Source organism: Heteronotia binoei, chromosome 13 (assembly GCF_032191835.1).
Source record: "Heteronotia binoei isolate CCM8104 ecotype False Entrance Well chromosome 13, APGP_CSIRO_Hbin_v1, whole genome shotgun sequence".
Classification (NCBI taxonomy): domain Eukaryota; kingdom Metazoa; phylum Chordata; class Lepidosauria; order Squamata; family Gekkonidae; genus Heteronotia; species Heteronotia binoei.
In genome coordinates, this window is record NC_083235.1 from 14,082,711 (window position 1) to 14,107,649 (window position 24,939).

The 24,939-nt window shown below is 50.9% G+C and overlaps 2 protein-coding genes across 3 annotated transcripts in view; both read left to right on the forward strand.

The window, feature by feature from the left end:
• TFE3 (transcription factor binding to IGHM enhancer 3) overlaps positions 1–3,256 on the forward strand; it is a 71,772-nt gene extending 68,516 nt beyond the window's left edge. The window contains exon 10 of the mRNA XM_060252724.1: positions 396–3,256. Within this exon, the coding sequence (XP_060108707.1) occupies positions 396–704 (309 nt within the window). The 3' untranslated portion in view covers positions 705–3,256. The remainder of the gene's footprint in view (positions 1–395) is intronic.
• Positions 3,257–9,548: 6,292 nt separating this feature from the next.
• Positions 9,549–24,939, forward strand: part of GRIPAP1 (GRIP1 associated protein 1) — a 125,487-nt gene continuing 110,096 nt past the window's right edge. Inside the window, exons 1-5 of one of the 2 annotated variants that reach the window (XM_060252712.1) lie at positions 9,549–9,652; positions 17,615–17,681; positions 20,814–20,875; positions 22,423–22,449; positions 23,705–23,812. In XM_060252712.1, coding sequence (XP_060108695.1) covers positions 9,611–9,652; positions 17,615–17,681; positions 20,814–20,875; positions 22,423–22,449; positions 23,705–23,812 — 306 coding nt within the window. In that variant the 5' untranslated portion in view covers positions 9,549–9,610. The remainder of the gene's footprint in view (positions 9,653–17,614; positions 17,682–20,813; positions 20,876–22,422; positions 22,450–23,704; positions 23,813–24,939) is intronic. The other variant, XM_060252713.1, reaches the window with a different exon arrangement.

The window sequence follows — 24,939 nt, forward strand, 5'->3', positions numbered from 1 at the left end:
GAGTGCAGGTAAGCAGGGGTGGGGTGGTAAAGGCGGCCGGGGGTGGTGCAGGCAGCCAGGCATGGTTACAGGTGAGTGCAGGTAAGAAGGGGTGGGGTGGTGAAAGCGGCCAGGGGGTGGTGTAGGCAGCCAGACATGGTTACAGCTGAGTGCAGGTAAGCAGTGGTGGGGTGGTGAAGGCGGCCAGGGGGTGGTGCGGTAGCCAGGCATGTTTGCTGCTGAGTACAGGTAAGCAGAGTGGAGTGGTGAAGGCAGCCAGGGGGTAGTGCAAGCAGCCAGGCATGCTTGTAGCGGGGAGCGCAGGTAAGCAGGGGTTGGGAGGGTGTCGCGCTTTAAGGGCCGGGGCTGGTGGTGGAGTCTGGATCTCACTTGCCTGCCTCTGTTCCCTTCCCCAGGAGCTGGAGCTCCAGGTGCAGATGCACGGGCTGCCTCTGACTTCCACCCCGGGTCTCCTGACTCAGCCCCTGGCGGGGGACCTGGCTCCACCCTTTGTCGAGTCTCTGGACCTGCCCTTCACAGCGGAGGAGCTGGGGCTGGGTCTTGCCCTGGGCTCCGACGGGGGAGGCCTGCAGGACGTGCTCATGGACGAGGGGGCGACCCTGTCCCCGCTGGGCGCCTCAGATCCCTTGCTCTCCTCCATCTCGCCTGGCGCCTCCAAGGGCAGCAGCCGCCGCTCCAGCTTCAGCATGGAAGATGACTCATGATGGCCGCCTCGGGACACTCGGCGGTGGGACCGGAGGCTCCGCCTCTTTGCCTTGCCCCGCCCCTTCCCTCGGACTTGTCCTCTTAATCCCCTTTGAATTTGGGAGTCTCCGCCCCCTCCGCTGCTAGAGGCTGTGCCCTTATTGCAGCACCGCCGTCTTTCACCCACAGGCTGTGTATCTCTTTGCCTTGCAGAGTTCCCCCTTTGGCCCTTCCCCGAGGGAGGCGGATATAATTTCCTCTTACAGCCAAGGGTGCTGCAGAGCGGCTTGGCACTAAACCTTCTCAGAGTAGTAGAAACGTGGCTTCTCGCGGCAGGAGGAGGCTCGAATCTAACCTGTCCTCAAGCTCAGAAACTGGGGGGAGGGAATTCTGGGGTTGCGCACTTCCTCAAGCCAGCCCTCTCGGAAACTCGAGCAGGGCCTTTCCCGTAACACTGTGTGAAAGAGTGTGGCGTTCACTCTTGCCCTTGGCTTTCTTGCACCTTTGCTGTATATAATTTTGGGGAATTGAGGTTTGGGAGGGAGAGAAAGCGTCCCTTCGGGAAAGCTGTCTTCTGCAGCTCAGAGCCCCCCCTTTTTTTTGTAAATGAGCTTTATTTTATATAGATATTGGACTTTTTATTATAAACCCTTGGCCTTTTATTGATTTAAATAAGGAAGGAAGGGGTTCGAGGTTTTCACCAGCTTGGCACTTTAACTTTTTACTTTTATCGTTCCATTCCCTCCCCCGCTTCAAACCTGACGTTGTCCCTCGTTTCTGTGAGAAGATGGGGTGGGGAGAGGCGGAAAGCGAAAAGGAGAGAATTGCGTCTCCGGCGCTTGCTCATGTGGCCGTTGGACGGCGCAACCCTGTGCGGCTGTTCCGGTTTAAAGCTGCCGATTTCAGAGGGCTGACGCTGGAGTATCTCTGCGTAGGATTGCAGTGTAGGAGAAAAAGAACTTGAACTGTTGCCTCTCTTGTTTTTTTAATGATAAGCGAACTTATAATCAAGGTTTTATTTCAAGGATTTTTCTGCATTAACGGGCTTCAGGTGAAAAGACAGAGAGAGAAAGAGCATAGCGTTAATTGACTTTGCTAGTAACACATCCTTTAAGTGGGAGGGCGGTTGTAACCAGGTCTGGCCCTAGGGCACATGGTGCCCCAGGCAGACTCGTTGCTTGCCACCCCGCTGGCCCAAGCCCCGAGCAGCCCTAGGTGCGTGCACCCCCCCCCGGCCAGGCCACCGCCCTTCCCTTCTTTTCTGCAGTGCCACAACACGGCTGCGTGCTCCGCCGCCCCCCCCTCCCAGTACACTCAGACGAGCGCCGCTAGCTTTCACCCTACCCACTTCAACGCGGGCATCTCAGCGTTTTCTGAGCCAGTTTGGTGCAGTGGTTAAGTGCGCGGACTCTTAACTGGGAAAACCGGGTTTGATTCCCCACTCCTCCACTTGCAGCTGCTGGAATGGCCTTGGGTCAGCCATAGCTTTCGTAGGAGTTGTCCTTGAACGGGCAGCTTCTGTCAGAGCTCTCTGAGCCCCACCCACCTCACAGGGTGTCTGTTGTGTGTGTGTGGGGGAAGATAAAGACAATTGTGAGCCGCTGTGAGACTCTGAGATTTGAAGCGGAGGGCAGGATATAAATCCAATATCATCATCTTCTCTCTTAAGGGAGCGGAACCAGAAGTGAGGGGGAGCGAAGCCTCGTCCAGCGCTGTTTTAAGAGAGAACGCTGAGATCCCCGTGTAGAGGCGGGTAGGGGCGAAGCTAGCGGTGCTTCTCTGAGCGCGCCCTTGGGCTGGGGTGGGGGGGACGCAGAAGGTGGTCCACCGCCACCAGCTGGTGGAAAAACAGCAACTGCAGCAGCAGGGGGGAAATTAGGCATTTGTCTTGGGTACCGGGAGCGGAGAGAGAGCCCAATCCGGTGCCCCCCTCCCAGCTTCTTAGGCAAATGCCTAATTTGCCTAGAGGACCAGCCAGCCCCGGTCATAATTACCGCAGAGACAATCGTGTTGGCCGTAGAGTACCCTTCCACAATCACGTGAACAGTCATCCTAGCGCGGTCCATTCAAGACTGTCAGGTGTCAGCGGCCCCTGAAAAGGTGGGGGGTTCTGAACAAGTTCTCACCCGACTGCCCTGACCCCAGCAGCGCGCCTTCTGCTGCCTTCACCTGTTGCGCGGCTGCGTTGGGCGGGAGGGAGCCCTGCGCGAAACAGTCGAGCAGGAGACAGGAAGGCAGAGGCCGGTGTCCGGTGCCAGCCACGGGAGTGGTATCTCCGAGGATCCGTATGTCAAAACAGGACAAGAGGGTTGACGGCAGAGCAGAGATCGAGAGGGGGAAGGGGGGGAAGCGGCCGCGTATCTGAAAGAACTCTCGTCAGGCTGTGCTCTGGGAGTTTTTGGGATCAGAAACATGGGGGGATTGCAGGCGATGGGAAGGGGCTGGTTTCCCTGTTGCGGGGAACAGCCTCGGCAACCCGGGCTCCTCTTCGTGTCCTTTTTTTCCTTTGTATGTTAAATGTTCCCGCTAAAGGCTTCTAAATAAATAAACCAGCAATGTCAATTTTTCTATAGCCGCCATGGCCTCCTGCTTTTTGTGTGTATTTGTTTATATAGTGAACTTATATTCTGCCCTTTCCCATAATGGGCTCTGGGCGGATCACAACATAGGAAAGAAAAAGTCCCCTGTGGAAGCACCAGTCGTTTCCGACTCTGGGGTGATGCCACTTTCACAACGTTTTCACGGCAGACTTTTTACAGGGTGGTTTGCCATTGCCTTCCCCAGTCATCTACACTTTCCCCCCAGCAAGCTGGGGACTCATTTGACCGACCTCGGAAGGATGGAAGGCTGAGTCAACCTCAAGCCGGCTACCTGAACCCAGCTTCTGCTGGAATCGAACTCAGGTCATGAGCAGAGGGCTCCGACTGCAGTACTGCAGCTTTACCACTCTGCGCCACGGGGCACTTTTCACAACATAGGTTAGGCAATAAAAACCAACAAGTCAGATTTAAAACAGTACAATAAAACCAAAGAGCCGAACGATAAAACTCAGTAAGGTGCATCACCAGCGGGAAGGGCGCATTTCGCAGAGGGTAGTTTTTGGCCCAAAAAGAAGTAATGGTGTTAAAATCAGATTCGGATTCAGCACCTCAACAAGGCTATAAAACCTGATGTCACAACAAGGGAGTCCGACTGATGGAATAGGACGCCCGCTGCCTCAACCAAAAGCCCGGCAGAACAGCTCCGTCTTACGGGCCCTACGAAATGGCAGCAGCTCAGGTAGGGCCCGGATCTCCATAGGGAGCTGATTCCACCAGGCAGTGTATTGGCCTTGCAGCATGTGCAGTTATGTTTTTGGGTCCAACCTGATGGAGTTTGAAGAACTCGTTTTCAAGGCAGTCGCCATAAGATGCAGAAACAGGACAAAGGCGCTGCACTCAGGCGGACAGAAACCCACCTCAGCGGGGCTTTTACTGAGCAAGAACACACAGGAATGCATTTTCGGCTGGCTTAATGTCCAGGGTGTGTGGCCTAATATGCAAATGAGTTCCTGCTGGGCTTTTTCTACCCCCCCTCGAAAAAGCTCTGCACCTCAGGGACACATGATGAGGCTTGAACAGACAATATGAGGATCCCGTTATCTTCCATTGCAACTTGCAGGCGCCTGAAGCCTCAGTTTGCCTCGGGGCTGTGCGGAAAAGGGGGGGGGGAGTGGTTAATGTCTCAAAATCCTTTTTGTGTTGCGAGTCAAAACTCTCCCCCATTATTGTTTTAAAAGTGGGGAAGGGAGGCAGATGACGTGGAGAGGGGGAAAGCAAGCTCTGCCTCCCCCACTTCCTCCCCAAGGAAGGAGCTTCAGCCGATGGAGAAAACAGGTTTTGCTCTATAGCTCCTGTGCGATTGAGCAAGCCTGGCAAAGCAAGCTGTGATGCAGAAGGAAGCAAGAGTGAGAAGGAAGCAGATGACAGCAGTTGCTCGGGGGCCTGATAGGAGCCTTCTGAAGGCTTGATTCGGCCCCCGGGCCACATGTTTGACACCCCTGGCCTAGACTATTAGACATTGGACCTCCTCTCCCCCTGAAGCTTCCTGTCCCAGCTCTATGAAGAAAGTGCCCCCGAAAACAGCATCCAAACACGTTCTGATGTGGCATGACCCATGCAAAAGCGCATTTTGAATTGCAAACGGGGGAGATATTTGCATCGCAAATGGGCGGTTGTTTGTGCGCGAACCCAGTTTTCGAATTGTGAGAGAGCTCCTAAGATGGCACAGTGTTCTGACCCAAGCGAATGAAAATAGGTAATAAACTGAAAATCCAGTTCCCATGAAATGACCTTGCTCATATTCTCCTACTGTCCAGGGCTAGCAGACTAAAAGAGAAGTCCAGTGGCGTCTGAAAGACAAATCCAAGTAGTCAACCGTGTTGGTCTGAAGCAATAGAACAAAGCAGTAGACAAGTGCACCTTTAAGACCAACTTAGTTTTATTCAGAACGTAAGCTTTTGTGTGCTCTCTAAGCACACTTCATCAGACGAGGAATCCGGTACAGGGAGCAAAGCCACACATAGCTGGGAGTCAGTGGCTCAGAATGCAAACTGGTACAAATTTTAGATCCAATGACAGTATAGTAAAATCATCTGGTAGGGAGTAGCTTAGAATGCAAATAAGACATATTCCAGCATGAGCTCATGTGAGTCAGACCTCCCTTCTTCAGATGCATAGAAACCATTATATATCTGAGAGCCATTCTGGATCAGTCCATCTAGCCCAGCATCCTGTCTCTGGACAGCCAACAACGGCATAGAGCAGGGGTGTCAAACATGCAGTTTGGGGGCCGAATCTGGAGAGCTCCTACCAGGCCCCCGAGCAACTGGCTGTCATCTGCTTCCTGTTCCCTCTCACTTCCTTCTGCATCTCAGCTTGCTTTGCAAGGCTTGCTCAATTGCACAGGAGCTACAGAGCAAAACCCCTGTTTTCTCCATTAACTGAGGCTCCTCCCTTGGGGAGGAATAATAATATAATAATAAGTTTTTATTTATACCCCGCCCTCCCCGCCGAGGCAGGCTCAGGGCGGCTTACAGAGCATGATACAGTATCATGGTATGACAATAACAGATAAAATCAATCAGCAATATAAATACAAAATATAAATTAATTTTAAGAATAAGCTAAAACAATACAGTGGTGCTACAGTCTCTATTTATCCAGGCAGCGTAATATTCATTCTGGTTACGTCTTAAAAGGCTGGGAAGGGGAGGAGGGAGAGCTTGCTTTGGCAGGCTCTCTCTATTGCACAGCAGAGCTACTGAGCCAAGCCTCTCTTCTATTGGCAGAGGCTCCCCCCCACCCCCTAGGGAAGGAAGGAAAGAGCCAGAGCTTCCTTTGCCCAGTTCCCTGGATCCCATGGGAGAAATACAAAGAAAGCACCTTTAAGACCAACAAGGGCTAATGTTTTAAGCACGTTTCTTTTTAAAAATATATATATATTTGTCTATGTTATTTATAAATGTTGTATCTCTGCTACCTAATCTTAAATAGGTGCACACATGGCCCAGGCCGACATGGTTTGGCTGAACCCGACACGATCCGGCCCAACAAGGTCTCATTTATGCCAGATCCGGCCCTCGTCGCAAATGAGTTCAGCGCCCCTGGCACAGAGAGCAAAGCCTTCCCCGATGTTGCCTCCTGCCTCTGGGTGACTGCCTCTGAACGGGGAGGTTCCCTTCATTCACTGTGACAAGCAGCTACTGAGAAACCTTGGCGCAGAGCGTTAAAGCTGCAGCACTGCAGTCAGAGCCCTCCGCTCACGACCTGAGTTTGATCCCACAGGAAGCTGGTTCAGGTAGCCGGCTCCAGGTTGACTCAGCCTTCCATCCTTCTGAGGTCGGTAAAATGAGCACCCAGCAATGGGGGGAAAGTATAGATGACTGGGGAAGGCAATGGCAAACCACCCCGTAAAAAGTCTGCCGTGAAAACATCGTGAAAGCAACGTCACCCCAGAGTCGGAAAAGACTGGTGCTTGCACAGGGGACTGCCTTTACCCTTTTTTTTTTTACCATAAATCTCAGGAACCCCCCTTGATGCTGTTTATTCCTGTGGCCATCCTCAGGCAGCAAATCCTTCCTGGTCTGAAAGGTGCTACTGTATTCCATTCTGAAAATCACCTCGGGTCTCTAAGGCACGCCTGGATTTGAATTTAAGCCAGAAAACCTCACCGGTCTCTAAGGCGATAGGAAAGGAAAGGTCCCCTGTGCAAGCACCAGTCATTTACGACTCTGGGGTGACATTGCTTTCACAACGTTTTCACAGCAGACTTTTTACGGTTTGCCATTGCCTTCCGCAGTCATCTACAAGCTGGGTCCTCATTTTACCGACCTTGGAAGGATGGAAGGCTCCTCGAGCCGGCTATCTGAAAACCCAGCTACTGCCAGGGATCGAATTCAGGTTGTGAGCAGAGCTCAGGACTGCAGTACTGCAGCTTTAACACTCTGCGCCACGGGGCTCCCTCTATACCTTGTAGCTAATAGCCACTGATGGACCTCTGGCTCTGTATATTCATCCAATCCCCTCTTGAAGCTGCCTATGCTTGTTAAAAGGTAAAGGTAGTCCCTGTGCAAGCACCGGTTGTTTTCAACTCTGGGGTGACGTTGCTTTCACGATGTTTTTACGGGGTGGTTTGCCATTGCTTTCCCCAGTCATCTACAATTTCCCCCCAGCAAGCTGGGTCCTCATTTTACCGACCTCGGAAGGATGGAAGTCAACCTCGAGCCGGTTACCTGAAAACCCAGCTTCTGCCGGGATTGAACTCAGGTTGTGCGCAGAGCTTAGGGCTGGATTCTAATCTAACCCAAAAAATCTCATTGGTCCCCGAAGTGCTGCTGGATTTGAATCTAACCCCCAAATTTGGTTGGGTCTCTATGGCGCTACTTGATCCAAATCAACCCCCACCCCCAATCCCCTTGGGTTTCTAAGGGGTTGGATCTCAGTAGAGAGATCCAGATGGGTAGCTGTGTTGGGGCTGCAGGAGAAGTGTGAGATTCCATTTCATGAGCTGCTGGCAATAAAGTAGTGAGCTGCTGCATCAATGAGTTAGCTCCGGGGGCCATTTTTCTTGAGCTAGGACAAAAATGTGTGAGCCGGAGACTAAAAACATGTGAGCTAGTTCACACTAACTCAGCATAGAGGGAACACTGGTTGTGAGGTACGTGACCCATTGAGGCTCGGCGCCTGGCCCAGCAGCACCATAGACTAACAAGCTTTGATGAGCTTCGGAAGAAGCCAGAGGTGAGGACCAATGTTCCTTCTAAGCTGTGGAGTCTTGTGAGCAAAAATTCTATTTCATGAGCTACTGGCCTTAAAGTGGTGAGCGACTGCATAAAATTATTGTGCTCTGGCCTCATCCTTCCTGAACAAAGACAAAAATGTGTGAGCTGGAAGCTAAAAATCTGTGAGCTAGCTCACACTAACCCTGGGTCCATGGACCGGGACCGGTCTTTGGCCTGTTGGCAACTGGGCTGTGAGTTGTATAATTAAGAACATAAGAACATACGAGAAGACATGTTGGATCAGGCCAATGGCCCATCCAGTCCAACACTCTGTGTCACACAGTAGCCAATATACATACACACATACATACACACACACACAACATTGCAATATATAATGAAAATTATTTCATTAAGTATTACAATGTAGTAATAGCAGTAGTAGTAATAATAATAATAAGATGACGTTGGCTTTATATCCTGCCCTCCACTCTGAATCTCATAATCTCAGAGCAGCTCACAATCTCCCCCACAACAGACACCCTGTGAGGTGGGTGGGGCTGAGAGAGCTCTCACAGCAGCTGCCCTTTCAAGGACAACTCCTGCGAGAGCTATGGCTGACCCAAGACCATGCTAGCAGGTGAAAGTGGAAGAGTGCGGAATCAAACCCTGTGAGGTGGGTGGGGCTGAGAGAGCTCTGACAGAAGCTGCCCTTTCAAGGACAACTGCGAGAGCAATGGCTGACCCAAGGCCACTCCAGCAGCTGCAAGTGAAGGAGTGGGGAATCAAACCCTGTGCGGTGGGTGGGGCTGAGAGAGCTCTGGCAGAAGCTGCCCTTTCAAGGACAACCTCTGCCAGAGCTATGGCTGACCCAAGGCCATTTCGGCAGCTGCAGGTGGAGGAGTGGAGAATCAAACCCCGTTCTCCCGGATAAGAGTCTGCGCACTTAACCATCACACCAAACTAAGAGAAAGTGCACCATTGTATCCTCCAGAAACCATCCTGCCCCTCAAGTCTGTGGAAAAACTGTCTTCCACCAAACCGGTCCCTGGTGCCAAAAGGGTTTGGGACCGCTGGTTTAGAGGGGAGACTGGCTGTGAGGACTGAGGGAAGATCCCCCCGTCCCTCGAAGGTTGCTGCATCCCCGCCCCGCCCCGCCCCGCCCCCCCCCCAGCACGGGCAATGACGTCACCCTCCGCGCTGCGCAGCCCTCCTCTCCCTCTCTATGATCGCCGCGCGCAACGGAGCGGCCCGGTAGGCGCTTCCTTCCGGGAACGGCGACCATAGAGGCCGGGGCCAGCCCATAAGAAGCCTCTCCCGCTCTCCGCTTTCCCCTCAGGCTTCGCTGCGCCGCGTCCGGAAGGACGCTCTAGCGCCCCGTAGTCGTCGTGCCTCCCCCACTTCCGGCCTCCCGGCGTCTCTGACCTGGTCCTGTGATTTCCCCTCCGACGCTTTCTTTTTTGGGGGGAAGAGGGAGAATGCGTGCCCCTCTTGCCTCTCCCTGCTTCCTCTCTATGATCGAGCCTTAAAGCCCCCCACCCCCTCCGGGACTGAGCGGGGACGGGATATCTGGTCCCCCCCTCCAGCACCACCTTCCGGCGTTTCAGTTGTTCCTCCATCCCCCCTCCCGCAGGATTCGAACCAGGGGGCAGAGGGGGAGGAAAGATGGCGCAGTCCTTGTCTGGAGAGGAGTTCGAGCGGATGCAGGTGCGTGGTTGCAGAGGCGGGGGGTGGGGGAGACCAAGGAGAGTAGAAGAAGAAGAATTGCAGAGACTCAGAGCGGCTTACAATCCCGCACAACAGACACCCTGTGAGGTGGGTGGGGCTGAGAGGGCTCTCACAGCAGCTGCCCTTTCAAGGACAACTCCTATGAGAGCTATGGCTGACCCAAGACCATTCCAGCAGCTGCAAATGGAAGAGTGGGGAATCAAACCCTGTGAGGTGGGTGGGGCTGAGAGGGCTCTCACAGCAGCTGCCATTTCAAGGACAACCTCTGCCAGAGCTGCAAGTGGAGGAGTGGGGAATCAAACCCAGTTCTCCCAGATAAGAGTCGGCGCACTTAACCACTACACCAAACTGGCTGGGTGGGGGGAGGGGCTGGAGTGGGGGGGAGGAGACCTCAAGGGTTGCCAGCTCCAGCTTGGGAAACACCTGGAGTAGGGTTGCCAGTCTCCAGGTGGGGCCTGGACAGGGCCGTAGCCAGAATTTCATATTTGGTGGGGCCCTCATCAGCGTTTTTTGTTTGGGGGGGAGGCCAGGGGGCCACCTAGTTTGGCCCTAAACATTTTCTCTGTTTCTCAAGTAATGCGACAGCCCCCTCCCCCATTTGTCTAGCTCAGTAAACCTTCCAGCTGGCTGCAAGTAGGCTTCTCCTCACCCCCCCTCCCTTCCAATCTGAAGCCCCTACACTACAGTAGTTTTGTAGAATTTTGGCTCACAAGATTCCACCGCTTAGAGGGTGCATTGGTCGCTTTGTAACTTTGCTCCTGCTTTTCCCTTGCCTGCTTTGTATAAGGTGGAGCCGAAGAAAAAGGCTGTTGCTTTCATGAGTCGCTTAGAAGGGAGAATTTTCCAGGGGCAGCTTGCCTGCTCTATACATCACGAGTTGTACAGGATTTTGCACGCCCTGCTAGAGCGGCATCGTTTGTTATGAGGGCCGGATCTGACATAAATGAGACCTTGTCGGGCCAGGCCATGTCGGGCTGGGCCGTGTGTGTACCTATTTAAGAATAGGTAGCAGAGATATAAACTTTATATATGACACAGACAAACACAATTAAAGATTTTTAAAAAAAATCTTAAAACATGCTTAAAGAAGCACTTGGTCTTAAAGGTGCTTTCTTTGTAGCTCTCCTGTGCAATTCAGGGAACTGGGCAAAGGAAGCTCGGCCCCTGGGCTGTATGTTCGATATCCCTGATCTGGCTGGTTCCTCCTGTTCTCTTCCTCTGGGTTTGATATGTAGGTGTGTGTTTGTTAGGTGAAGCGTAGCCTTGAATCTCTGTTTATCCGAGGATAAGAGATCTTTGCCATTCTGGTTTCCGGCTTTTCCACTGCAGCCTTCAGATGATGAATGCCATTCCTCCCTTGGCTTAGACCTGTTGTTTTTTAAAGGAGACTGTGTATCCCATCCCATCCCATAGGACAAGAAGGGTCATAGCTCAGTGGCAGAGCCTCTGCTTGGTATGCAGAAGGTCCTAGGGTTAATCCCTGGCATCTCCAGTTAAAAGGTCCAGGCGAGAGATGATGTGAAAAACCTTGGCCTGAGATCCTGGCTCAGTGGCAGAGACTCTGCTTGGCATGCAGAAGGTCCTAGGGTCAGTCCCCGGCATCTCTAGTTAAAAGGACCAGGCAGCAAGTAACGTGAAAAACATCCGCCTGAGATCCTGGAGAGCCACTGCCATTCAAAGCGGACAATACTGACTCTGATGGAGTGAGGGTCTGATTTGGTAGAAGGCAGCTTCATGTGTTCCTGGGTCCCTTGGTCTGGATGACCCTTCCCCTCATCCAGATAGGTCCAGTGCAGGGCCAAACTTGATTAACGTAAAAGCCACGTGGAATAAAGGTCACATGTTTGAGAGCCACAAGATATGAATAGAACAAAGCAGTAGACGAGGGCACCTTTAAGGCCAACTAAGTTTTATTCAGAATGTAAGCTTTCGTAAGAGCATACGAAAGCTTACATTCTGAATAAAACTTAGTTGGTCTTAAAGGTGCCCTTGTCTACTGCTTTGTTCTGTTGCTTCAGACCAACACGGCTGCCTACTGGGATCTATCTACAACAGGGGTCCCCAACCACAGGGCCGTGGACCGGTACCAGTCCGTGGCCTGCTAGCAACCGGGCCACGGAGTGAGGCAGAGCAGTCCCAGACTAAAGAGGTTGCACGGGAGGCAGCCTCAGAGCGAGGCCACACAGTCTCTTTCATCCACCCGGGTCCTGGACCGGCAGAAGGGGCAGCACTGCTTTGACCTCCGCCTATCAGTTAAATGGGAGGGGGAGGCAGAAACAGTCCCAGTCTCCCCCCTCCCCCCCATTTAAGGACCCCTGTGGAGGGCAGGGATGTGGCGTGGGTGTGGGGGCTAGCCTGGGGTGGCAAAAAAACCCCAGCGCCACCTCCCCCACCGGTCCGTGGAAAGATTGTCTTCCATAAAACTGGTCCCTGGTGCCAAAACGGTTCGGGGCCACTGATCTACAAGATATGAATGTGAGATGTTTGAGAGCCACAAGTCATGAACATCAGACGTTTGACAACTGTAAGGAAGGAAGGAAATAGATGGGGGAGGGGAGAGGTGGAAACAAAGCAGCTTTAACTTTAAATGCATTCTCCAAGCTGTTGGCTGGCTTGGCAAAGTGATTTAAAGAGACAAATGCTTTCTCCAAGTCAAACGACAGCGTGGCCTCAATATGTGTGAAAAAGCCACATTTGGCTCCCTTGCCACAGTTTGATTACCCTAGGTCCAGTGCAAAAGCCACCCCCCACCCTCCGAATCCTTCTTTAACCATGTGGTAATGCAGAATTCTACCTGCCCGTTGTTGGGCCGTGGCTAGGGAGTGGCTATTCCGGATCTTCTGCAAAGCAATGGAAACAGGGTTCAAATCCTGGCTTGGTTCTTACCAGGGCGGGTCTGAGAGGGGAAGCAGTTTCTTGTAGGGGAAAAAGGAGCTGTCCGTTAGGGGTGTGGGTGGGTGTGTCTTGTGAGCAGTGCTCCCTCTAAGCTGTGGGGTCTTGTGAGCAAAAATTCTGCTTTGTGAGCTACTGGCATTAAAGTTGTGAGCAAGAGATTTGGCTCCTGCATCAATTAGTTGGCTCTGGGGCCATTTTTCCTGAGCTAAGACAACAATGTGTGAGCCGGAGGCTAAATGATTGTGAGCTAGCTCACACTAGCTCAGCTTAGAGGGAGCACTGCTTCTGAGGGCCCTGTTCCTGCAATAAACACAAAGGCATTTTAATCACAAAAATGTACAGACGGCTAAATAGTATTGGAGAGAACAAACAAATGGCATATTTTTTTAAAAAAATGGCACCCAGATTTAAACATAAATTGGTGAAATCAAGACTGGGGAAAAATCTGGACATCGCCCAGTTTCGCATCCAGAATTTTTGCGGTGAAACTGCAAATGATTAAAATACTGATGGGGGGGGGGAGGATTTACCCCTCACAACGATGTCCCAGATCTAATTGACAAACAATACTCACCGATTTCCCCCCCAAAAAAGTGCAAATCTGAAGCAATTTTTTTTCACTGCTGGGGGGCAGTGTCCAGCAATAAAAATCTTTTGGTCACAAGTAGTTAGACTGATAAAAGAAATAACAAGTGCGTCCTTGCCGCTTACACCCGAAATGTTGCTTCTAGACAACCTGACATGCCTCAGTATAGATGGAACAAAACGAGACTTAATCTCAAGTTTGCTGTCAGTAGCAAGAAACCGCATTGCAACAAAACGGCTCAGCAACAAACCGCCTTCCATAAACCTTGGGTTACGAAAACGATGGGCTTATTTTCTTTTATCAAAGCTTCCGTATTTAAGTTCAAGGTTGTCTCCTCAAAATTACGCCGACAAAGTCGTATTTATTTATTTACTTTAGTATATTTCTATTCCGCCCATTCCCCGTAGGGCTCAGGGCGGAGTACAACATACGATAAAACAATAAAATACAATTCCCATGAAAATGGACTTGGTGGGAAAAATTATGGAAACAGCAGTGCTGGGCTTTCTATCCCAGCTGTTGGCTGGGAAATCTAAGGAAGAGGCAAGAAAATACTGGATGAAATTCTTGGCCTGGTTAGACACTCAAGACTCTTAAGATTCTCTGGTGTGAACTTATTTCTCCTTCCCCCCCCCCCCCCTGTATTTTATATTACAAAATTGCCTTTACTGGAATTGTCAAAACCAATAGATATCTTAACCAAAAGATTTATAATATCAAATATTAAAATGTTGATGATGATTAGCTTAGAGATAATAATATGGGACAATTTATGTAAAGAAAGCACTGCAGATGTCGGGTTGTACTCTGAAAGTATCTTTATGCAGAATAAGGTTAATATGTATTTTGTTTTTCTATTCCCTCTATTCCCTATCCCTGATTTTTTTCTGAAACCAATAAAACTTTTTAAAATGCAAACAATAAAATACAATTAAAAAAAACATTTTAAAAACAGACAGCTCAACAGCATTCAGAGAAGTTTACCGCATCACATGTCGCCCAGCCTGGCTGTCTCACATCATGAGATCTAACAGAGATGGCAGAGAATCCATTTTGTAACACAGGTGACAGTGCCGATAGGGGAGGCCAACCAGATCAAGGATAGACGCCCACAGCCTCAACTAAAAGCCTGCCGGAACAGCTCCGTTTTACAGGCCCTACGGAAGGCTAATAAGTCAGGTAGGGCCCGGATCTCTGTAGGGAACTGATTCCACCAAGTCGGGGCCAGGACCGAAAAAGCCCTGGCCCTAGTTGAGGCAAGGCGGGCGTCTCTTGGGCCGGGGGCGGCCAACAAATGTTGGGAGGCTGAATGTAACGACCTCCTAGGCATATATATGGTAATAGTATGGTATCCGGTACTCGACTGTTTAGCTCAAAAGAATACAATTCCAAATAATCCTTTGTATCGGACAATGATTTACTTTTAATTTTGAAGACGTTGTACCGTATGACACAAAGAACAGTAGTATAATCTTGGACGCAGACCTATTTCCTAATATTGCACTGTGCTTTTGTCTTTTGTCTTGCATGTTGAAGTTGTTGTTAGGAGAATAAAAAGTATCTCTGTAGGGAACTGATTCCACCAAGTCGGGGCCAGGACCGAAAAAGCCCTGGCCCTAGTTGAGGCAAGGCGGGCGTCTCTTGGGCCGGGGGCGGCCAACAAATGTTGGGAGGCTGAATGTAACGACCTCCTAGGCATATATATGGTAATAGTATGGTATCCGGTACTCGACTGTTTAGCTCAAAAGAATACAATTCCAAATAATCCTTTGTATCGGACAATGATTTACTTTTAATTTTGAAGACGTTGTACCGTATGACACAAAGAACAGTAGTATAATCTTGGACGCAGACCTATTTCCTAATATTGCACTGTGCTTTTGTCTTTTGTCTTGCATGTTGAAGTTGTTGTTAGGAGAATAAAAAGTATAAATATAAAAAACACAAAGGCATTCTTGGCTGCTCTTGCAACGAACATGTTAGGGTTTGTAGAATCTTTCGGGCTCAAGTGCCGTGTTCTACTGGAGAAAGTTTTTCTTCCAGACGTTTCGTTCTCAGCTGCGGAGAACATGTTCATTGTGATGGATTTCTTCTGACCCCTGCCGTTCTTTCTGCCTTGTGAACCCCCCAACTGGCTTTTCTGTTTGGAATTGAAATCAAGCTGTCTGGGGGGGGGGGAGGAATCTTCCGCCCATCCCCAATATGGAAAGGAAAGGCCCCCTGTGCAAGCACCAGTTGTTTCCGACTCTGGGTTGATGTCGCTCTCACAATGTTTTCACGGCAGGGGTGGTTTTACGGGGGTGGTTTTTACGGGGTGGTTTGCCATTGCCTTCCCCAGTCATCTACGCTTTCCCCCCAGCAAGCTGAGTCCTCATTTGACCCACCTCGGAAGGATGGAAGGCTGAGCCAACCTCGAGCCGGCTACCTGAAAACCCAGCTTCCGCCGGGGATCAAACTCAGGTCATGAGCAGAGCTTAGGACTGCAGTACTGCAGCTTTAACACTCCGTGCCACGGGGCTCTTGATCCCCAACATGAGGCTGCTGGGTGGCTTGGCCAGTAAAACCATCAGATGCTCCAGTGAGGCGGGGGTGGGGCTAGGTAGACTCTCTTTGCATAGGATGGCCTCTGCAGGAGGTGGGGGGAAAGACATCGCTGCCCCGTGGAAGCCAGCAGCCGTCTCTTTCAGCAAGGTGTGCAGGCACGGTCCTCCCTCCATTGGGGTGGGGCTGTGTTCCAGAATCCTTTTGGCCTCCTAATCCATCCCTGCGTAGAGAGATCAGTATTTCTTGGGCCATGTCTGGCCAGGTGAAAGGCAATGCCCAGACCCTGCTAGTCAAGTTAATAATAATAATAAGACCTCCCCGCTGAGGCAGGCTCAGGGCGGTTAGAGCATAGAAGAAGAAGAGATTGGTCTCCCATCCAAATACTGACCAGGCCGGCCCCTGCTTCGCTTTTGAGATCTGTTGAGACTGGGTTAGCCTGAGCCATCCAGGTCAGGGCAAACAGAGGTGACGTATAGTGACCCTGTATGGTCTGGGTGTCAAACATGCGGCCCAGGGGCCAAATCAGACCCTCAGAGTATTCCTATCAGGCTCCTGAGCAACTGGCTGTCATCTGCTTCCTTCTTCTCTTTTGCTTCCTTCTGCATCACAGCTTGCTTTGCAAGGCTTGCTCAATTGCACAGGAACTACAGAGCAAAGCTTCTATTTTCTCTAATTGCTGAGGCTCCTTCCTAGGGGAGGAGGAATAGCTTGCTTTGCCAGGCTCTCTCAATCACACAGCAGAGCAATTGAGCCAAGCCTCACTTCCTTCTATTGGCTGAGACTCCTCTCCCTCCTCATCCCCTGCGGAAGGAAGGAAAGAGCCAGAGCTTCCTTTCCCCAGTTCTCTGGATCCCATGGGAGAAGTACAAAGAAAGCACCATTATGACCGAGTGCTGATGTTTTAAGCATGTTTTAAAATGTTTTCTTAAATCTCTAATTGTGTTTGTGTCCTTTATAAAGTTTATATCTCTGCTACCTAATCTTAAATAGGTACAAACATGGCCCAGTCCAACATGGCCCGGCAAGGTCTCATTTATGTCAGATTCGGCTCGTATAAGAATTGAGTTTGACATACCTGCCCTACCCTTTACTACCCAAACTAGTCTCAGAGCAGCTCGCAATCTCCTTTCCCTTCTTCTTCTCGTGGGCTGAGAGAGCTCTGACAGAAACTGCTCTTGAGCAGAACAGTTCTGTGAGAACTTGTGGCTAACTCAAGGTCACATCAGCAGGTGCACATGGAGAAGTGGGGGAGCAAACCCGGTTCTCCCAGGTAAGAGTCCGCGCACTTCACCACTACACCAAACTGACTCTCCTGAAAGAGGGTGAAAGGAGATGGGTCTCGCTCAAAGGACCTTGCTCTTTTCATCCCACCTTCCTTTCTCAAGACAGTAAATCTCATTGGGTTTTAGAAATGCCAAATAGCAGATGGAGAAAATATTAGCAACTCCTTTATGGGTGTGGTAGGATCCACTGCAACCACTCTGTATCTCCTGTATAATTTCTCCAAAAGCCCAGGATGAAACATGACTCCGTGGAAAGGGGATGAGTGAGGGCAGCTAGGGGGCGAGTGAGGGCAGCTAGGGGGTGAGTGAGGGCAGCTAGGGGACGAGTGAGGGCAGCTAATGGACGAGTGAGGGCAGCTAGGGGGTGAGTGAGAGCAGGACTCATCTTTCATCTCAGTGATTGCCTTGGGCTAGTCTAAATTTGGGTCTGCTGAACTTGGGGAGGATTGTAAAGTACTGTATGCAATGGAAGAGGTGTCAGGGACATCAGAGTCCAAGAAGGCCCCATTTGGACTGGGAGGACTCCTCTAGGAAGAACTCTAGGAAGAACAGGGGGTCTCCTCTAGGAAGAGCTGGGCTGCATATGTAGCCTTGGGATCTGTCTTCCAACTCCTACCTTCCTTCTCTTGGCAGGCACAATTACTGGAGCTTCGGACGCAGAATTATCAGCTCTCTGATGAACTGCGCAAGAACACGGCCGGTAAGAAGTCCTCTCTCTCCCTGTTTCTCAGAATGTAAGAGAAGCCATGTTGGATCAGGCTAGCAGCGCATCCAGTCCAGCCCTCTGTGTCACGCAGTGGCCAAAAAACACCAGGTGCCATCAGGAGGCCCACCAGCAGGGTCAGACCTCCAGAAGCCACCCCACTGTTACTCCCCGTGCACCAAGAGCATCACTGCCTCAGACATAAGAACATAAGAGAAGCCATGTTGGATCAGGCCAATGACTGATCTAATCCAACACTCTGTGTTACACAGTGGCCAAAAACCAGGTGCCATCAGGAGGTCCATCAGTGAGGCCAGGAAACCAGACGCTCTCCTACTGTTGCCCACCAAGCACCAAGAATACAGAACATCACTACCCCAGACATAAGAATAGAAGAGAAGCCATTCTGGATCAGGCCAGTGGCACATTCAGTCCAACACTCTGGGTCACACAGTGGCCAAAACCCAGGGGCCATTAGGTGGTCCATCAGTGGGCCCAGGAAACTAGAAGCCCTCCCACTGTTCCCACCCCCCAGCACCAAGAATACAGAACATCACTGCCTCAGACATAAGAACAGAAGAGAAACCATGCTGGATCAGGCCAATGGCACATCCAGTCCAACACTCTGGGTCACACAGTGGCCAAAACCCAGGGGCCATCAGGAGGTCCATCAGTGGGCCCAGGACACTAGAAGCCCTCCCACTGTTCCCACCCCCCAGCACCAAGAATACAGATCATCACTACCCCAGACATAAGAACAGAAGAGAAGCCATGCTGGATCAGGCCAATGGCCATCCAGTCCAACATTCTGTGTCTCACAGTGGCCAAAACCCAGGTGCCATCAGGAGGTCCACCAGTGGGGCCAGGACACTAGAAGCCCACTGTTGCTGCCCCCCCAGCGCCAAGAATACAGAGCATCCCTGCCCCAGACAGAGTGTTCCATCTATACCTTGTGGCTCATAGCCACTGATGGACTTGTGCTCCATCTGGTTATCCAGTCCCCTCTTGAAGCTGGCTATGCCGTTGGAGTCTCCGCCCTTGGGCTGTTCCAACTCTTAACTGACATCAGGTGTCGGTGTCACAGTGCAGTCTTCCTCTTGCCCACACTCGCTTAGCATGCACGCTTTGTTTTAAACTCAGAAATCTCCTTGCAGGTTTGAGAGCTTTAAGAAAAGGAGCGTAGGTGTCAGGAGACGAAGCACGGGTGCGACACTGCCTTGAGCTGCGTGCAAGGCTTTGTATTTGCGGAAATCTGGCAAGATTGCAGAGAAGGGCTCAGGATATTGGCTGGAACGGTCACCTCCCTAGGAGTCTCAGGTGTTGCTTTAACGATAGACCCTTCCTAGCCTTTGGGACTGGCAACTTGAAGGAGTGCTGGCCTTGCACTGTGTGGGGTAATCATAGATTTCACTGGTGTTGCCTCACAGATTTCCAACCGTCTTCAGAAAAGCCCTGCTCGTACAGAGCAAAGAGCCGAGCCCAACGTTCTGTTTTCCAGAACAGCCCCCCCCCCAGACTTTACATTAAATGCCTTTGTTTAAACCAGGGGTCACTGACCTTTTTGGGCCTGCGGGCACATTTGGAATTCTGGCAAGGAATGGTGGGTGCGGCAACAAAATGGCTGCCGCAGGAGGCGGAGCTAGCTGCAAAACAATGGGCCCAACTTAATTTCAGCCGCTGAGTGCAGATCCTTGTGCTGTGGTGACGGCTGCTACCAAAGCAGCATTTAAAAAAAAAATATGCACAGCCAATCAGAAGCCTTGCTGGGCAGAGGCCCCACCTGGCCCCACCCACTTCCTAAAAATACTTGGTGGGTGCCAGGAAATGTATTGCCGGGCACAATGTTGGGGACCTCTGTTTGAACCATTTGTATTTTGTGGAGTAAGAACATAAGAGAAGCCATGTTGGATTAGGCCAATGGCCCATCCAGTCCAACACTCTGTGTCACACAGTGGCCAAAACCCCCCAAGTGCATTCAGGAGGTCCATCCTTGGGGAAGGACGGTGGCTCAGTGGTAGAGCATCTGCTTGGGAAGCAGAAGGTCTCAGGTTCAATCCCTGGCATCTCCAAAAAAGGGTTCAGGCAAATAGGTGTGAAAAACCTCAGCTTGAGACCCTGGAGAGCCGCTGCCGGTCTGAGAAGACAATACTGACTTTGATGGACCAAAGGTCTGATTCAGTATAAGGCAGCTTCATATGTTCATATGTTCACTTATATATGTATGTTCTATCAGTGAGGCCAGGACACTAGAAGCTGTCGCACTGTTGCCCTCCCTCAAGTACCAAGAATACAGAGCATCACTTTCCCAGACAGAGAGTTCCAACGATACACTGTGCCTTTATAGTATTGTAGCTGAGGCAGTTTGCAGAGATCAGTTTACAAGATTTTGCATGGGATAGAGAGGTAGAGAAAGAAGTCCTTTTCTCCCTTTCTTACAATACGAGAACTTGTGGGCACGCCATGAAATTGCCGAGGAGTCGTGTTAGAACAGATAGAAGGAATTGCTTCTTCACCCCAAGGGTCATTAACACGTGGAATTCACTGCCACAGGAGGTGGTGGCAGCTGCAAGCATAGACAGCTTCAAAAGGGGACTGGATCAACATATGGAGCAGAGGTCCATCAGTGGCTATTAGGCACAAGAAATAGATGGAACTCTCTGTCTGGGGCAAGTGATGCTACCTATTTTTGGTGCCTGGGGCGGGGGGTGGGGAGGACAGTGGGAGGGCTTCTGGAGTCTGGCCCTGCTGGTGGACCTCCTGATGGCACCTGGTTTTTGGCCACTGTGTGACACAGAGTGTTGGACTGGATGGGCCTGATCCAACATGGCTTCTCTTACGTTCTAAGGCCCATAAGTGATTTCCCAGTGGTTCTCCAATGCAGGGAAGCCGAGGCCAGTGGAGAACCACTTATGGGCCTTAGAACATAAAAGGATCTGCAGGAAAAGGAGGGGAAAGTTAGGTTGGGGTAGAATTCAGCTCCTAGCTTGTTGTCATCTTCAGGTTCCCCCTCCCATTTTTGAAAAAAGGGAGTTCTGCATGAGATGAGATTTCCCATGCATGAGGTTGAAAGAAATTATTATTTCTAGTAATTATTATTATGATTCTTATTAGCGATTCTCTTTGTTTCAGAACTCAATAGTCTCCGGCAGCGGCTGGTCATCCTGGATAAGGAGTTTACTAAGGCTCAGAAGGTAACTTCGACATTTTGTAATGGAGCGAGGCTGCATTAATGTGGGGGAAACCTGGGAGGTGGGGGGGGGAGCTGAACTAAATCCTCTGCATCTTGGTGAATCTGATGGTGTCCTTGTATTATTTATCTATTTACCTTTTTTTTCTTTCAAATATCCTACTTTTCCTCTTGGTTCAAAAGAAAATAATAGTCTGCTTCCGTGGAGTGGAGGCATTTTTGTAGCAGGCGCTCCTTTGCATATTAGGCCACACCCCCTTGATGTAGCTCTCGGAGGACTGGCTATATTGGGGGTGAGTGGCCTAATATGCAAAGGAGCTCCCGCTTGAACCCCACCCTTGATTAGGCCACAACCCCTGATGTAGCCAATCCTCCAGGAGCTTACAGCAGGCCCTGTACAAAGAGCCCTCTAAGCTCTCAGAGGACTGGCTACATCGGGGGGGGGGGCGTGGCCTAATACTCAAAGGCGTTCCTGCTACAAAAAAAGCTCTGTCTGAGAGAATGCCTTTAGGTATCCGGAGGGGATCTTTTTGATTACTGGGCAACCCTTCTATATGTTAGATTCCCATTCCTGCATCCTGAGTGATGCAAACATTCAAGGAATTTTTTGGGGGGGGCCATCAAATCACAGCCAACTTCAAGCGATCCTGTCGGGTTTTCCAGGCAAGAGAGGTCCAGAGGTGGTTTGCCACTGCCTGCCTCTGCGTAGCAACCCCCGGACTTCCTTGGTGGTCTCCCTTCCAAGTATTAACCAGGGCCGGCCCTGCTTAGCTTCTGAGATCTGACGAGATCCAGCTACCCTGGACCATCCGAGCTAGAGCGGAAGCACAATACCGAGTGCAAAAATGGTGTTCCGCTTCGCCATACTTGGGGATTTAGGTGTCCCTCCAGTCAGCATTGTAAGATGCCAGCCCTTAGGTGCAGCTGATTTGGGGTAGGAAGGAGGTGGGGCGATTGTTCAGAGCCAATTTGGTGTAGTGGTGAAGTGCATGGACTCTTAACTGGAAGAACCGGGTTTGATTCCCCACTCCTCCACTTGCAGCTGCTGGAAGGGCCTTGGGTCAGCCATAGTTCTGGCAGAGGTTGTCCTTGAAAGGGCAGCTCCTGAGAGAACCCTCTCGGTCCCACCCACCTCACAGGGTTTGATTCCCCACTCCTCCACTTGCAGCTGCTGGAAGGGCCTTGGGTCAGCCATAGCTCTGGTAGAGCTGTCCTTGAAAGAGCAGCTGCTATGAGAGTCCTCTCAGCCCCAACCACCTCACAGGGTTTGATTCCCCACTCCTCCACTTGCAGCTGCTGGAATGGCCTTGGGTCAGCTATAGCTCTCGTAGGAGTTGTCCTTGAAAGGGCAGCTTCTGGGAGAGCTCTCTCAGCTCCACCCACCTCACAGGGTGTCTGTTGTGGGGGAGGGGGAAGGTAAAGGAGATTGTAATCCGCTCTGAGACTCTGAGATTCAGAGTATAGGGTGGGATATAAATCCAATATCATCATCTTCTCTTTTGGGCTCTTTCTGGCCTGCTGGCATTATTAACTAGCGTTTCTCTTCTTTAGGCTCTCAGCAAGAGCAAAAAAGCTCAGGTAAGACCTCTTGCACGCACTAAGGTGCTGTGGCTGGGAATAGTCCTGGGGAGGTGCTGTGGCTCAATGGTAGAGCATTTGTTTTGCATGCAGAAGGTCCCAGGTTCAGTCCCCGGCATCTCCAGTTAAAGGGATCAGGGAGTCAGTTATGTGAAAGACCTCAGACTGAGATCCTGGAGAGCTGCACTGGAGAGTAGACGATACTGACCTTAAGAGACCGGAGGGTCTGAGTTTGTATAAAGCAGCTTCTTGTGCGTTTGTTGCCTGTTTGCTCTAACCCTCGGGTCTAAACCAATTCCCTGATCCCGTCGTCTGTTCCAGATGGGTGTCCTCCTTTCTCTACCTTTGTGGGATTCCAAATCTCCAGGAATCCCACAGAGCCAGAATTGGAAGCCCCAAGCTGCTGCTTACTCTTCTTTATCTCTGCTCCCTCTTGTAACTGTGGCCCCTCCGCCTTTAACTTAAGTCTGAGGAGGCCAAATGGTGACTCTTTCACGAGTATTGTGTGGCTCTTGAAGCCCCCACCACCCCGTTGATCAGCTTGGAGAATGCATTAAAGTTACTTTATTTCCACTTCTCCCTTCATTCCCCTCCCCTCTCCTCCCTCCCTCCCTCCCTTCCTTTCTTCCTCCCTCCCTCCCTGCCTTCATTCCTTCCTTCCCTTCTTCCCTCCCTCCCCCTCCCTTCCTTCCCTCCTCCCTCCCTCCATTCCTTCCTCCCTGTCTCCCTCCATTCCTCCCTCCCTTCCCTCCCTTCCTTCCTTCTCTCCTCCCTCCCTCCCTCCCTTCCCTCCCTCCATTCCTTCCTTCCTTCCTTCCTTCCTTCCTTCCTTCCTTCCTTCCTTCCTTCCTTCCTTCCTTCCTTCCTTCCTTCCTTCCTTCCTTCCTTCCTTCCTTCCTTCCTTCCTTCCTTCCTCCCTCCCTCCCTCCCTCCCTCCCTCCCTCCCTCCCTTGTGCTCTTCCTTCCTTCCTCCCTCCCTCCCTCAAACATCTGATGTTTCCTCTATGTGGCTCTTACATCAGCAAGTTTGGCCACCCCTGACTTACATACTCCTTGTCCAGAGAGCAGGGCTCTCATCGGTGTGATGGGGAGGAAGTAATGCAAGCTGCAAGGGAGGGCATTTCCTAGCATTGGTGGAAGGCACCCCTGTTTCGTTTGAATATGAAGTGCTGCCCTCTAGTGGGAGGGGCAAGGCTAGCAGAGAGGGTGCTTTTTCTTTTTTGGCACACCTGTACCTTTGAATCCTCTTCTGCAGGAGGTGGATGCCTTGCTGAGTGAAAACGAAATGCTGCAGGGGAAACTGCACAGCCAGGAAGACGACTTCAGGCTGCAGAACAGCACCCTGATGCAAGAGCTGTCCAAGGTACCGTTTGGCGGACGTTTGTGCAATGGCATGGAGTGACCTGCTAGAGGGCGCTGTGTCATTATGAGCGGTGCAGGGAAAGGCGGTTAGAACTAAGTGATGGTGTCCGAACAATGAGAACGGGAGGAAAAAAGACCCTTCTACTGCCAGGCTCCATGGTATTTTAATAGTTGGTGCTTTGGGCTGGTCTCCCCACCACCACTGTAAGATGTGCTTTTCTGAGTCATCGTAGCATCTAAGCCACCTTGGTCCCAGTGAGACAGACAAACTGTAAATGAAAATAGTAGAGAAATAAAAACGAGAAAGGGGAAGAGAAGCAAGGCACTTTAAAAAAAGAAAGCAGCCTTCAGGCTCCCTCTTTAACTCAGTTGACTTCGTGAAGAAACCTTATTTTATTAATTCAAAGATTCCTGTTCCGTTTTTCCTCATGCCTTCAGGCAGCCCGCAAATCAGAACGACAAACTGTAATTTTCACCCATGCTGCCTGATCATGTTGGTAGGAAGCAGGGCTTTTTCTATAGCAGGAACTTGTTTGCTTAATAGGCCACACCATCCTGATGGAGCCAATCCTCCGAGAGCTTACAGGGCTCTTTGTAAAGGGCCTACTGTCAGCTCCTGGAGGATTGGCTACATCAGGGGGTGTGGCCTAATATGCAAAGGAGCTCTTCTAGCATTCCACCCCTGCATATTAGGCCTCACACCCCTGATGTAGCCAATCCTCCAAGAGCTTACAGCGCTCTTAGTACAGAGCCTACTGTCAGCTCCTGGAGGATTGGCTACATCAGGAGGGTGGGGCCTAAATGGCAAAGGAGTTCCTGCTACAGAAAAAGCCCTGGTAAGAGAAGTCTATACATTTAACCCCCCCCCCCCCCCCGTATTATAGTGTGGTTTGACTTCTTTGCTTGAGGAAACGGGATGACACTAAACTCCTCTCTGAATTTTACAATCATCCTATAAAGAAGTGTTCCCTCTAAGCTGAGTTAGTGAGCTAGCTCACAGTTTTTCAGCCTGCAGCTCACACATTTCTGTCTCAGCCCTGGAAAAATGGCCCCAGAGCAAAGTAATTTATGCAGTAGCTCACAACTTTGATGCCAGCAGCTCACAAAGTAGAAGTTTTGCTCTCAGAA